The sequence below is a fragment of the Pelobates fuscus genome, chromosome 10 (assembly GCF_036172605.1).
Source record: "Pelobates fuscus isolate aPelFus1 chromosome 10, aPelFus1.pri, whole genome shotgun sequence".
Taxonomy (NCBI): Eukaryota; Metazoa; Chordata; class Amphibia; order Anura; family Pelobatidae; genus Pelobates; species Pelobates fuscus.
Genome location: NC_086326.1, coordinates 153,386,381 through 153,399,960, shown reverse-complemented (window position 1 = coordinate 153,399,960; position 13,580 = coordinate 153,386,381). Strand labels below are relative to the sequence as shown.

The following is a 13,580-nucleotide window of genomic DNA, read 5'->3' as shown; positions in this document are numbered from 1 at the left end:
CAAACATCATCCAGACACAATCCTTGGTTTTACTGTATAATGTCCCATTCCCAGCAGTCTCACCTCTCCAGTCAGCAGCTCAATGATCTGATTGGTCAGTTCCAGGATCTTCTGATCATGGTTTTTCTCATGGATCAGGACGGGAGGCACCGTGCTGGAATTCTGTGCCATGGGGGAGCCTTTGAATACATTTGGATTGCTATTAAGTGAGACATATTCACTCGACTTCTTCACAACAATATAATCCTACACAATGAGAAATAATTATAAAAATCAGTGCATTGCGTACTTCACTGTATATGAAAAAAAAAACATTTATTTTTCTGTGCTATCTACTCACTCCATTGCCTTATTTTCCTGAAGACTTACCTTACCTAATGTATTAAAAAAATATCTCTATCATTGACTCCTGTCCAGTAAATGGATGAAACAGCCACTCGAGAAGTTTCAAATGAACTGTCTACAGGTGGTTGGTACACTGAAGAGGATAAGAGAGATGTCCCTGTGATGTTTGCAGAATTTCCCACCTCTCCTGTCAGAAGGTAGATGATCTCGAGGGTGAGATGTAATATCTCCTCAGTCACTGGATCCTTGTCCATCACTGGTGAGTTCGAGGGAAGGTCCATACCAGACATGTTTCACTCTCAGACAACCTGAACCCTTAGTTGTGTTTTCCTTCAAATTTCTAACAAAACAAACAGAAAGAGATTGTGTCAGAGCACTAAGCATTATTTCTAGAAGTGAATGAAAAGTTGGTAAGAGAATGCTATATACACACATTGCACTGGCAAAAATATTAGCAAACAAATACAAACAGTACATTCTTTACTTTCAATATGGCAGTCATAAATGGATGCAGGGCCGGATTAAGAGCCCAGTGGGCCTGGTGCTGATAATTATGATGGGCCTAATTACAAAATATTATTGACCAAAAACACTAAAAAAAGTCCTACCTCCTAAGCGTCATGTATCTGATGGAGATGATGCTGTAGGGAAACTCATAGGATGCAACTATGAGAAAACACATACCCTTTGCTAATCTCATGCTTTCATCTTTCAAGTAAACCCATACCCCCTAACAGCAGTGTCCAGTAAAGCAGGAAGTCTATGGATGCGGTAAAAAGGTGGGCTACTGACACAAATCACATACCCAGAACGGCCGAAAGGGCGAACATACACAAAAAGGGGGAATGTCTGTGTCCCTATGTCTCCCAGTCCCTTAGTGTTTGTGTCCTCATGTCTCCCAGTGTCCCCATGTCACAATGTTGCGGTGTCCAATAAACCTGCTTAAAGCTATCACAGTGAGTGCCTGAGATTTTTTTATTTTATACTACGGGCACAGAGACACTATGGGCACTGAGAGACATGGGGCACTGAGACACTGATACACAGGGGACACTGATACATAGGGGACATTGGAGACTTGATAAAGACCTGGGTACAGGTCGAAACGTTGCGGTGTCCAATAAACCTGCCTTAATCTATCACAGTGAGTGCCTGAGATTTTTTCTTTTATACTAGGGGACACTGAGACACTAGGAGACATGGGGACACAGAGACATTGGGAGACTAGGGAACTTTGGGAGTCTAGGGAACACTGGCACACTACAGACACTGAGAGACACCAGGGACACATGGCGATACTGAGATACTAGGGACACTGGCTGGGAGACATGGGGACACTGCCATGTCTCCTATGTCTCAAAGTCGCCCAGTGTCCCCATGTCTCCCTGTGTCTCCATGCCTCTCAGTGTCCCCATGTCGCCCAGTGTCCCCTAGTGTTTGTATCCCCATGTCTCCCAGTGTCCCTTAGAGTCTGTGTCCTCATGTCTCCCAGTGTCCTGATGTCACTAGGACACTAGGGGACACTTAGAGACATGGGGACACTGGGAGACATGGGGACACTGAGACACTAGGGACAGTGGCTGGGAGACATGGGGACACAGACTAGGGGCCACTGTGTCCCTAGTGTCTCAGAGTCATGGGCGTCCGAATGGGGGGGGAGGGGTAAAGGGGGATACTTGGCCCCCCCGGTTTTTTCAGCTTGTGCTGCTATTTTTCGTTTTAGTGTGAGAATACAGTGCAATACCAGCGCTGGCCAGTAGGTGGCGCTGTGAATGGAGAAAGGCAGGAAACTACAGCTTATCCCTGCCTCTCTCTCATGACTGAAACCGCAGGGGAGCAGCACAGAGGTAGCCTACAGAGCAGGTAAGTGAGGCATGGGGGGTGGGGGAGACCGCATAGAGGAAGGTAAAGTAGAAGGAGCAGAAAGGTTCTGCAAGGGGCAGGAGGGGTCAGCAAGGAATAGAAAGGGGCAGCAAGAAGCAGGAAGGGGTCGAAAGGTTTTCAAGGAGCAGGAGGGTAAAGTAGAAGGAGCAGCAAGGAGCAGGAGGGGTCAGCAAGGAGTAGAAAGGGTCTGCAAGAGGCAGGAGGGGTCAGCAAGGAATAGGAAGGGGCAGCAGGAAGGGGTAGGGACGGTCTGCAAGGAGTAGGAAGGGTCTGCAAGGAGCAAGAGGGGTCATCAAGGAGTAGGAAGATGCAGCAAGGAGTAGGAAGAGGCAGCAAGGAGTAGGAAGAGGCAGCAAGGAGCAGGAAGAGGTAGCAAGGAGCAGGAAGGGGCAGCAAGGAGTAGGAAGGGGCAGCAAGGAGTAGGAAGAGGCAGCAAGGAGTAGGAAGAGGGAGCAGGAAGGGTCTGCAAGGAGCAGGAAGGGTCTGCAAGGAGCAGGAAGGGTCTGCAAGGAGCAGGAAGGGTCTGCAAGGAGCAGGAAGGGGCAGCAAGGAGCAGGAGGGGTCAGCAAGGAGCAGGAGGGGTCAGCAAGGGGCAGGAGGGGTCAGCAAGGAGTAGTAAGGGTCTGCTAGGAGTAGGAAGGGGCAGCAAGGAGAAAGAAGGGGCAGAAATGAGTAGGAAGGGTCTGCAAAAAAGCAGGAAGGGTCTGCAAGGAGCAGGAAGGGTCTGCAACGAGCAGGAAGGGGCAGCAAGGAGCAGGAAGGGGCAGCAAGGAGCAGGAAGGGGCAGGAAGAATCAGAAGGAACAGAAAGGATCAGCAAGGGGCTGCAAGAAGCTGGAAGGGGCAGAAAGAAGCAGGAAGGGCCATCAAGGAGCAGGAAGAGCCATCAAGGAGCAGAAAGGGATCAGAAAGAGAAAGGAGCAGAAGGGCGCAAAATAAGCAGAAAGTAGCAGAAAGGTAAAGGAGCCTCAGAAGACAAAGAAGACTGTGTCAAATGAAGGAGAAGAAAATGAGATTGTAGCACTTCATTCTGGACACCACATCATAAGGCGTTGGTACCTGGGCCTGGCAGGGAAACGTTGGACCTTCTCATCTCCCCAAGTAAAAACAAACAATATCAGTGTTAATGTGTTCACTTTTATTTACTGAGTGTCAGGAAACACAGAGGGCCGCTGGGTAGGGGTACCGCTGATTGGCTAGATGGGTCAGCTAGCACTCTAAGCCAATCAGTAGCTCCCCATTCATAAAAACGTAAAACATTTTTATGAATCGGGAACTAGCGATTGGCTTAGAGTGTCAGCTGACCACTCTAGCCAATCCGCGGCACCCATGCCCAACGTCAATCTGCACTTCCTGACACTCTGTTTCAGAAGTCGAATATCACTGAGCGACCTGGAGATCTGGAGCTGAAGGAAGCTGAAGGAAGCCTTTTGGGGGTAAACGGTTTCCCCTTCCCCTTCAAAGAAAGAGCACCCAGGGGCCTCCTTGCATCACAGCATTTTCATTTAGATAAAGTTGTTATGGTGACCAGAATGTTCCTGTAATTTGATGAAAGTAACACTATAGTGTCAGGAATACAAACATATATTCCTGACACCATAGTTGTGAAAACGCTATTTATCCTTGCTTTATGTGAAAATGAATATGCTCCTCCCCTTCATGACACTGTCAAAAAGGGGCCAAGCATGGATGTCATTACAATTATACCCCCCCTTCCCCCCCGGAAAAATTCCTGCGGACGTCCATGCTCAGGGTCCCCATGTTCCCCAGTGTCCCAATGTCTCAGCGTCCCCATGTCTCGGAGCTGCTGTCTGGACTCTCTGTGCAGAGCTGCTCCCCGCGGATCAGTGAGTAGAGAGAGGCAGGGAGAGAGATGCCGTAACTTCTTATCACTGCCTCTCTCCACACAAACAACGACCCCTACTGGCCGGCGCTGGTATTGCAGAATAATCTATGTTTATACTGAGACAGACATTTGTATTGCCGGTATTACTGCAATACCGGCACCGGCTAGGCAGCCTCAAATACCTGAGAAATACTTCTGAGAAATACCTGCCAACCCTAAGAAATACATGAGAAATACCTGGCAACCCTAAGAGTAGTGTGTAAAAAAAAAAAAAAAAAAATGTAAAAAATTTTTTTTTATTTATTTTTTTTTTTTAAAACCAATGGGCCTATTCCATGGGCCTGGGCCTGGAGCTGCAGCTCCATCAGCCCCTATGTTAATCCGGCCCTGAATGGATGGTGCGACTGTGCAAATTGCCCCCAAACATTTGTACTTCTTTTATGCACATATTATTCTGGTTTACCTTGCTTCTATTTATGTTATTCACTTTTTGTATCTGTCCTCTATCTTGGTCACATAGAAAACACATCTTTATAACCCGAAGAGCTGGTACATATCGAAAATACAGTATAACTAGCTGCTAGATGTCTGATATCAGGTAAACAATGATATTTCGCCCATTAGGCGATGGGGATGGGGAGCTGTATCTCAGTAAGGGGGGCTGTATCACAGTGATCAATGACACTAGCAGGATGGGGAGCTGTATCTCAGTAAAGGGGGCTGTATCACAGTGATCAATGACACTAGAAGGATGGGGGGCTGTATCGCAGTAAGGGGGAATGCATCGCAGTGATCGATGGCACTAGCAGGGTGGTGGGCTGTATCGCAGTAAGTAGGGCTGCACGCAGTAAGAGGGGGCTGTATTGCACTAAGGGTAGCTGTATCGCAGAAGGGGGGCAATATCGCAGTGATCAATGGCACTAGAAGGATGGGGGGCTGTATCGCAGTGATCAATGGCACTAGAAGGATGGGGGGCTGTATCGCAGTAAGGGGGGGCAGTATCACAGTAAGTGGGGCTGTATTACAGTAAGGGTGCAATGTCGCAGTGATCGATGGCACTAGAAGGATGGTGGGCTGTAACGCAGTAAGGGGGGCAGTGTGGCAAACCTAGCCACTTTAGGGTGTCAAAGACTGTGTTCGCATGTTATTTGTACATTCCAAAGACTATGGCATTCGTACGCTAGTTTCACGAACAATATTGGATAACTCTGTTCGTGAAACGAATGAACTGCCGAACTGGAGACCACACAAGGGAGTCGTGTGTCTCCAATTAACAAAATGGAAACATTGCTAACCGCAGACTATTAATGGTTTTATAGGTGGCCGCAGTTCGTATAACCGAACACGTGGCGGCGGCCATCTTTGCTCACGAACGCCCAGTGGGGTTTGGTCGTCGAGTGTCTGGAACTAAAATCAGCCACTCGACCTCACGAACCCCGATGGACTTCCATATCTGTTCGTATGATTGCCTCATTCGTATAAACCTAGCCACATTTGACAAATTAAACTGCACGAACCACCTATTCCAACAACCAGCATGAATTTTATATTGTTTGTGTGCATTCGTATGAAAACCCTTCATTCGAATGGCTTTCACATTCTAATGCATGGATCTGAGTTGTATTTTGCCAGATGGTGCGCTCGGATCCCAGCCATTCAATGAAGGGTCATTCGGCTAATTCAGAGCAAAATTGTACAAGTTATGTATTTGTGACGAAGTGCCCTTCGCCACTTGGGCCTGGAGAGGACTGCTTGCCAGCCTCTTGCCATGTGCTTATGGTCCCTGGGAGATTGGGCCCTTTTAAAAAACGTATTCGGCCCTAACATAGTGCATGTCACTCATTCTGGCCCTTTAAACACAGTGGGGCCATTCGGTACTTGCCCTGTGTGAGCGGTGATACCCCCAGATAGCTATGCCATGGAGCCTATTCATATAATGAAAGACTATGGGAAAGACTTTAGCTCCATGGCAATTGAACTGTGTGAATAGGATCTGCGCGCTATTCGGTAGTTTTGTGCGTTCAGATCCCAGCTATCTGGGGATATGTTACATGTCTGTGTGTTATGTATAAAAAGTAACTTTATGTATTCTAAAGTGTTTTACTGTCTTTGTGTAACCATGTGCTCAATGGAGTCTGCCTCTATCCCTGGATAATTGGATTACTTCCCCCCATTGTCTCCAGGATAGAGGCCTCTGTAAAACCTGTGTGAGCCAGATTTAGCCATGCTGACAGGGGTTTTAAAAGATACTTTACTAACTTTTGAACCCCTGGTCTGATTCATGCCATTTTTGAATATGTTGTTCCCCTGAATGGATTGATGGTGGATATGTAATTTTATGTGAATGTGATGTATGGTTTTAAAGTTACCGAGTATGTGTGGAAGCTGTATTTTTACTGTATGTAATAATTATGTTAACTGTTTATCTGAGAGGAGGGGATGTGTAGGTTGTACTGTTACTTGATTGGTTGTTTTATGCCTCCCCCTGGGTGTGTCCTGTATGTGCACAACTGTAATAAAAAGCAGGCTGGGTGTTCCAGACCTGAGACCACTGCTTGACCCTCAACACGGAGCCTTGTCTCGTTCTTGGGGGGATTCACTGTATGCTGTTGGAGATTGATTGCTAGGAGTGTAAGCTGATGTCTGCTTTTCCTGTTCGTCTGCTAGCAGCTATTCGTGAGGTTCCAGTTTGGAGTGCTATTTTGTATCCAGTTCGGGAGTTTGGTGTTCTGCAGTAGCTGTGCCTGTCTCTCAGAAAGGGGCATATCGCCTAAACGGATTTTAACCCCTCGTCTGCTGAAACGGTCCGTTACAATTGGTGGCAGCGGTGGGATCGTTCCTACAGCCAGAAGGACAGCTACAGGAAACACCATTTCTTTGGATTTACAAGTGGGGGCAACGCATGTCCCAGTACAGCGACTCTAAAAGCAACAGAATGGAACCAGCAGTGTTATACGAGGAGGAGGACCTGGATCGCCGGGATGCATTAAGGAAAAGCATCTGGTACCAGGCCCTGGATGTACAATACCAGCGGGGTGAGAGTCTCCCCAGTGAAGAGCAGCGGTTGCAGAAGCAAGTGGCCCTGCGGATGCCCTTCCTGGGAGAGCAGCCCCTGGAGGAATGGGTGAAGGAATTGGAGCTCCGAGTATGGCAGGAGATTTGGCTGGAAGATGCCTACCAGGCACTCTGGTGGTATATGGCACAGTATATACCCTGGACAGCCGAGCATGACAAGCCAGAGGGAGAGGAGTTTGATGGTCCTGGCTTGTTATGGGAGTCCTTTGCAGAGACGGACTTCGGGAGCCCTGCGCAGACCAGACTTCAAGATATTTTCTACACAAGGGAGGCTAGGCATGACTGGGATGACCCCCATGAGGTAGGGCAAGACCTGCTTCACCTAGCAACCATGGAGTGGGAACTGGAGCAGGACTACCGAGGTCTCTTCCACTCCATTGAGAAGATTCAGCAGGACAGCAAGGTGACAGATCCAGTTCCAGACTCATTCAGCTGGGAAGATATTGTTGAGATTTACTGGGAGGAACCCCAGGCGGCAGGTGGAGATGGGACCAAGGTCTCTCCACCGGTATTGCAGGGAATTGGGAGCCCAAGCTCCATTCCCCAGTGGCAGGCTGAGTTACAGGGGGCAGAGACAAGTGGTCCTGTAACCCCAGCAGCAGTGTACCTTGGAGGGAGAGGAGAGCAGCGTCCTCCCTTCCCAGCGGCAAGGTGAGCTACAGGGATGCTGGGCGGTCGGCTCAGATCCCCAGCGGCAGTGTGATATACAGGGAATTGGGAGCCCAGTCTCCATTCCCCAGCGGCAGAGTGTCCTACCGGGAATAGAGAGCCCAGTCTCCTTTCCCCAGCAGCAGGACTCTGTATTGGGAGCAGAGACAGTCGGTCTCCCTCCCCCGCGGCTGGAAGTATGTATGGGAGAGGAGCTGGTTACCCCCTCTCCCCAGCGGCAGCTTAATGTACCAGGGGGAGACAGTAAGCCCCACAACTGTGCAGATGTGACCGTGGTCTCTGCACATACAGCACAGGGGGTAGGGATGGTCGGTCCTGCCCCCCAGCGACCGGGCTGTTTAGCCAAAGAGGAGACAACCGGTCTCTCTTCCCAGCAGCAGCCTGATTTCCAGGAGGAGGTGATGGTGGATCCCTCCACCTTACAGCAACCAGCGTCCTGGGGAGTGGAGGCAACCGGCCTCCCTCTCCTCCACCAGCCAGAGGTACCTGAGGTAGTGGACCTCATAGATTTGTCCTGGAGACACACACAGATGGCAGGTGGAGATGGGACCGAGGTCTCTCCACCGGCCCTACAGGGATGCTGGGTACCCGGCCCAGATCCCCAGCGGCAGTGCATCTCACAGGTAGAGGAGACAACCGGTCTCTCTTCCCAGCGGCAGCCTGAGTTCCAGGAGGAGGTGATGGTGGATCCCTCCACCGTACAGCAACCAGCGTCCTGGGGAGTGGGGGCAGCCGGCCTCCCCCTCCTACCGCAGCAGGAGATACCGGGTGAGGGGGAAAACAACCCTAACCACACTGGCACAGATGGGACCGCAGTCTCTGTGCCAGTCCTACAGGGATGCTCGACGGGCGGTCCGGATCCCCAACCTTCCCCGCAGGGATACCAGGAGGAGGTAAGCAAGCCTTCCCCTCCCCTGCTACATCCCGACCGGGTCCTGGGGGCAGTGGATGAGCCTACGATACCCACTGACCCCCTTCCAGCTGAAGAGCTGGCATCTGGGCAGAGTGTTGCTAGCCTCTGCCCTCCCTTTTTCCCTGGTCCAGAGCCTGATTTACCGCAGGCTAAGCCAGCGAAAGAGCTGGCAGCAGAGCAGAGCACCGCTGGCCTCTGCCCCCCAAGTAACCCCAGCTGTCTGCCTAGCTGCGCCAGGGAGACCGAGGAGGCTGAACTGTCCCACTACAACCTGGAACCTACAGGCCAGTACCATTTATTGTGGGGGGGTTACTCTGTGAACTGTTTACTGTGGGTGGGCTGCCCGACTAACCTAGGTACTGACCGGCAGAAGGTCAGGTACCTGTTTAGTCTTCCCCCCAAAGGGAAGATGTGTGACGAAGTGCCCTTCGCCACTTGGGCCTGGAGAGGACTGCTTGCCAGCCTCTTGCCATGTGATTATGGTCCCTGGGAGATTGGGCCCTTTTAAAAAACGTATTCGGCCCTAACAGAGTGCATGTCACTCATTCTGGCCCTTTAAACACAGTGGGGCCATTCGGTACTTGCCCTGTGTGAGCGGTGATACCCCCAGATAGCTATGCCATGGAGCATATTCATATAATGAAAGACTATGGGAAAGACTTTAGCTCCATGGCAATTGAACTGTGTGAATAGGATCTGCGCGCTATTCGGTAGTTTTGTGCGTTCAGATCCCAGCTATCTGGGGATATGTTACATGTCTGTTTGTTATGTATAAAAAGTAACTTTATGTATTCTAAAGTGTTTTACTGTCTTTGTGTAACCATGTGCTCAATGGAGTCTGCCTCTATCCCTGGATAATTGGATTACTTCCCCCCATTGTCTCCAGGATAGAGGCCTCTGTAAAACCTGTGTGAGCCAGATTTAGCCATGCTGACAGGGGTTTTAAAAGATACTTTACTAACTTTTGAACCCCTGGTCTGATTCATGCCATTTTTGAATATGTTGTTCCCCTGTATGGATTGATTGTGGATATGTAATTTTATGTGAATGTGATGTATGGTTTTAAAGTTACCGAGTATGTGTGGAAGCTGTATTTTTACTGTATGTAATAATTATGTTAACTGTTTATCTGAGAGGAGGGGATGTGTAGGTTGTACTGTTACTTGATTGGTTGTTTTATGCCTCCCCCTGGGTGTGTCCTGTATGTGCACAACTGTAATAAAAAGCAGGCTGGGTGTTCCAGACCTGAGACCACTGCTTGACCCTCAACACGGAGCCTTGTCTCGTTCTTGGGGGGATTCACTGTATGCTGTTGGAGATTGATTGCTAGGAGTGTAAGCTGATGTCTGCTTTTCCTGTTCGTCTGCTAGCAGCTATTCGTGAGGTTCCAGTTTGGAGTGCTATTTTGTATCCAGTTCGGGAGTTTGGTGTTCTGCAGTAGCTGTGCCTGTCTCTCAGAAAGGGGCATATCGCCTAAATGGATTTTAACCCCTCGTGTGCTGAAACGGTCCGTTACAGTATTTTTATGTTAAATTGTATATTTTGCTGTACGGAGAGATAACGTAATTGACAGTACATTCTTGCGCAATTATCTCTCCAGTACAGCAATGTATGATGGGAAATAGCATTGCAGGTTAAGTTTTCCACAGAGTTCACCAGGAAAAAAGTAAGTAGGGCTGTATTGCAGTAAGTGGGGCTGTATCGCAGTAAGTGGGGCTGTATCGCAGCAAGTGGGGCTGTATCGCAGCAAGTGGGGCTGTATCGCAGCAAGTGGGGGGGCTGTATCGCAGCAAGTGAAGTGGGGGGGCTGTATCGCAGCAAGTGAAGTGGGGGGGGCTGTATCGCAGCAAGTGGGGGGGCTGTATCGCAGCAAGTGGGGGGGGCTGTATCGCAGCAAGTGGGGGGGGCTGTATCGCAGCAAGTGGGGGGGCTGTATCGCAGCAAGTGGGGGGGCTGTATCGCAGCAAGTGGGGGGGGCTGTATCGCAGCAAGTGGGGGGGGCTGTATCGCAGCAAGTGGGGGGGGCTGTATCGCAGAAAGTGGGGGGGGCTGTATCGCAGCAAGTGGGGGGGCTGTATCGCAGCAAGTGGGGGGGGCTGTATCGCAGCAAGTGGGGGGGGCTGTATCGCAGCAAGTGGGGGGGGCTGTATCGCAGCAAGTGGGGGGGGCTGTATCGCAGCAAGTGGGGGGGGCTGTATCGCAGCAAGTGGGGGGGGCTGTATCGCAGCAAGTGGGGGGGCTGTATCGCAGCAAGTGAAGTGGGGGGGGCTGTATCGCAGCAAGTGGGGGGGCTGTATCGCAGCAAGTGAAGTGGGGGGGGCTGTATCGCAGCAAGTGGGGGGGCTGTATCGCAGCAAGTGGGGGGGGCTGTATCGCAGCAAGTGGGGGGGGCTGTATCGCAGCAAGTGGGGGGGGCTGTATCGCAGCAAGTGGGGGGGGCTGTATCGCAGCAAGTGGGGGGGGCTGTATCGCAGCAAGTGGGGGGGGCTGTATCGCAGCAAGTGGGGGGGCTGTATCGCAGCAAGTGGGGGGGCTGTATCGCAGCAAGTGGGGGGGGCTGTATCGCAGCAAGTGGGGGGGCTGTATCGCAGCAAGTGGGGGGGCTGTATCGCAGCAAGTGGGGGGGGCTGTATCGCAGCAAGTGGGGGGGGCTGTATCGCAGCAAGTGGGGGGGCTGTATCGCAGCAAGTGGGGGGGGCTGTATCGCAGCAAGTGGGGGGGGCTGTATCGCAGCAAGTGGGGCGGGCTGTATCGCAGCAAGTGGGGGGGGCTGTAGCGCAGCAAGTGGGGGGGCTGTAGCGCAGCAAGTGGGGGGGCTGTAGCGCAGCAAGTGGGGGGGGCTGTATCGCAGCAAGTGGGGCGGGCTGTATCGCAGCAAGTGGGGCGGGCTGTATCGCAGCAAGTGGGGGGGGCTGTATCGCAGCAAGTGGGGGGGGCTGTATCGCAGCAAGTGGGGCGGGCTGTATCGCAGCAAGTGGGGCGGGCTGTATCGCAGCAAGTGGGGGGGCTGTATCGCAGCAAGTGGGGGGGGCTGTATCGCAGCAAGTGGGGGGGCTGTATCGCAGCAAGTGGGGGGGGGCTGTATCGCAGCAAGTGGGGGGGGCTGTATCGCAGCAAGTGGGGGGGGCTGTATCGCAGCAAGTGGGGGGGCTGTATCGCAGCAAGTGGGGGGGCTGTATCGCAGCAAGTGGGGGGGGCTGTATCGCAGCAAGTGGGGGGGGCTGTATCGCAGCAAGTGGGGGGGCTGTATCGCAGCAAGTGGGGGGGGCTGTATCGCAGCAAGTGGGGGGGGCTGTATCGCAGCAAGTGGGGGGGCTGTATCGCAGCAAGTGGGGGGGCTGTATCGCAGCAAGTGGGGGGGGCTGTATCGCAGCAAGTGGGGGGGGCTGTATCGCAGCAAGTGGGGGGGCTGTATCGCAGCAAGTGGGGGGGCTGTATCGCAGTAGGGGGGGCTGTATCGCAGTAGGGGGGGCTGTATCGCAGTGGGGGGGCTGTATCGCAGTAGGGGGGGCTGTATCGCAGTAGGGGAGGCTGTATCGCAGTAGGGGAGGCTGTATCGCAGTAGGGGAGGCTGTATCGCAGTAGGGGAGGCTGTATCGCAGTAGGGGAGGCTGTATCGCAGTAGGGGAGGCTGTATCGCAGTAGGGGAGGCTGTATCGCAGTAGGGGAGGCTGTATCCCCGCGGCACGTCTATGGATTGTCCTGCAGGAACAGCGTTCCTGCACTGTTATTTGCGCAGGAACGCCGTTCCTGCAGGCACTGAGCGCACCTAAATGTCCCCCTTCCTCCCCCTGTGTCCCCCCTGTCCTTATCAGCCTCTCTCTCTATATCAGCCGCGGCGAGGGAGCTGTGAGCTGTGTGCTCTCTGCTCCCTCTCGCCGCGCGCTGTTTGCTGATGCTGGGAGCCGGAATATGACGTCATATTCCGGCTCCCAGCTACTGTAGACAGCCCGCGCGGCGAGAGGGAGCAGAGAGCACACAGCTCACAGCTCCCTCGCCGCGGCTGATATAGAGAGAGAGGCTGATATGGAGAGAGGCGCCCGCCCCACTGGACCCCAGGGACAAGTCCATGCCAGCACTCCAGGTAGGGAGGCTGGGTGGACAATTTTTTATTTATTTTTTATTAAAAAAATAATTTGTGAATGTGTGTCTGTGAATGTATGTGTGTGTGTGTGTCTGTATGTGTGAGTGTATGTGTGTGTGTGAGTGTATGTGAGTGTGTGTCAATGTCTGTGAGTGTATGTGTGTGTGTGTGTCTGTGAGTGTATGTGTTTGTAAGTGTGTATGTGTCTGTGAATATATGTGTGTGTCTGTAAGTGTGTGTGTCTGTGAATGTATGTGTGTGTGTGCCTGTAAGTGTGTGTGTGTGTGTGTGTGTCTGTGAATGTATGTGTGAGTGTATGTAATTGTGTGTATGTGTCTGTGAATATATGTGTGTGAGTGTATGTGTGTGTACGCGTATATATATATATATATATATACACACACACACAAAAGTGTATATTATTTTTTTGAGGGGGTGGGAATCTTGGGAGAGATCCCACATATTATTCCCCAGGACTTGACCCCTGCCGGCAGGGGAGATCTCCAGATCTCCCCTGTCGGCTCATGCAGAGCTGGCGCTATCTGAGTGCCGGCTCTGCTCTTAGCCTCCATGGGCCGGCGGGGAGATCAACGATGTACCTCACCAGCCACAGCAGCATGGAGGGAGGAAGGAGAGGACCCGGGGAGCTCTAGACAGAAGCTCCGCCAGGTTCCTCTCGCGAGATCTGAGCTTTGCCGCGGCAATGCTCAGATCTCGCGAGAGTGAACTCTAGCCCCGCAGGCTAGAGTTCACTCTCCCTTGGAC

At 51.8% G+C, this 13,580-nt stretch overlaps 2 protein-coding genes across 3 annotated transcripts in view; both read right to left on the bottom strand.

The window, feature by feature from the left end:
* Nucleotides 1-13,580, bottom strand: part of LOC134575162 (zinc finger protein 250-like) — a 752,315-nt gene that overhangs the window by 284,726 nt on the left and 454,009 nt on the right. The gene's annotated exons all lie outside the window — the stretch shown is intronic.
* The window catches only part of LOC134575221 (oocyte zinc finger protein XlCOF8.4-like), a 73,289-nt gene that overhangs the window by 58,460 nt on the left and 1,249 nt on the right, over nucleotides 1-13,580 (bottom strand). The window contains exons 2-3 of the mRNA XM_063434475.1: nucleotides 528-685; nucleotides 64-246 (exon numbers count right to left, since the gene is read on the bottom strand). Coding sequence (XP_063290545.1) covers nucleotides 64-246; nucleotides 528-635 — 291 coding nt within the window. The 5' untranslated portion in view covers nucleotides 636-685. The remainder of the gene's footprint in view (nucleotides 1-63; nucleotides 247-527; nucleotides 686-13,580) is intronic.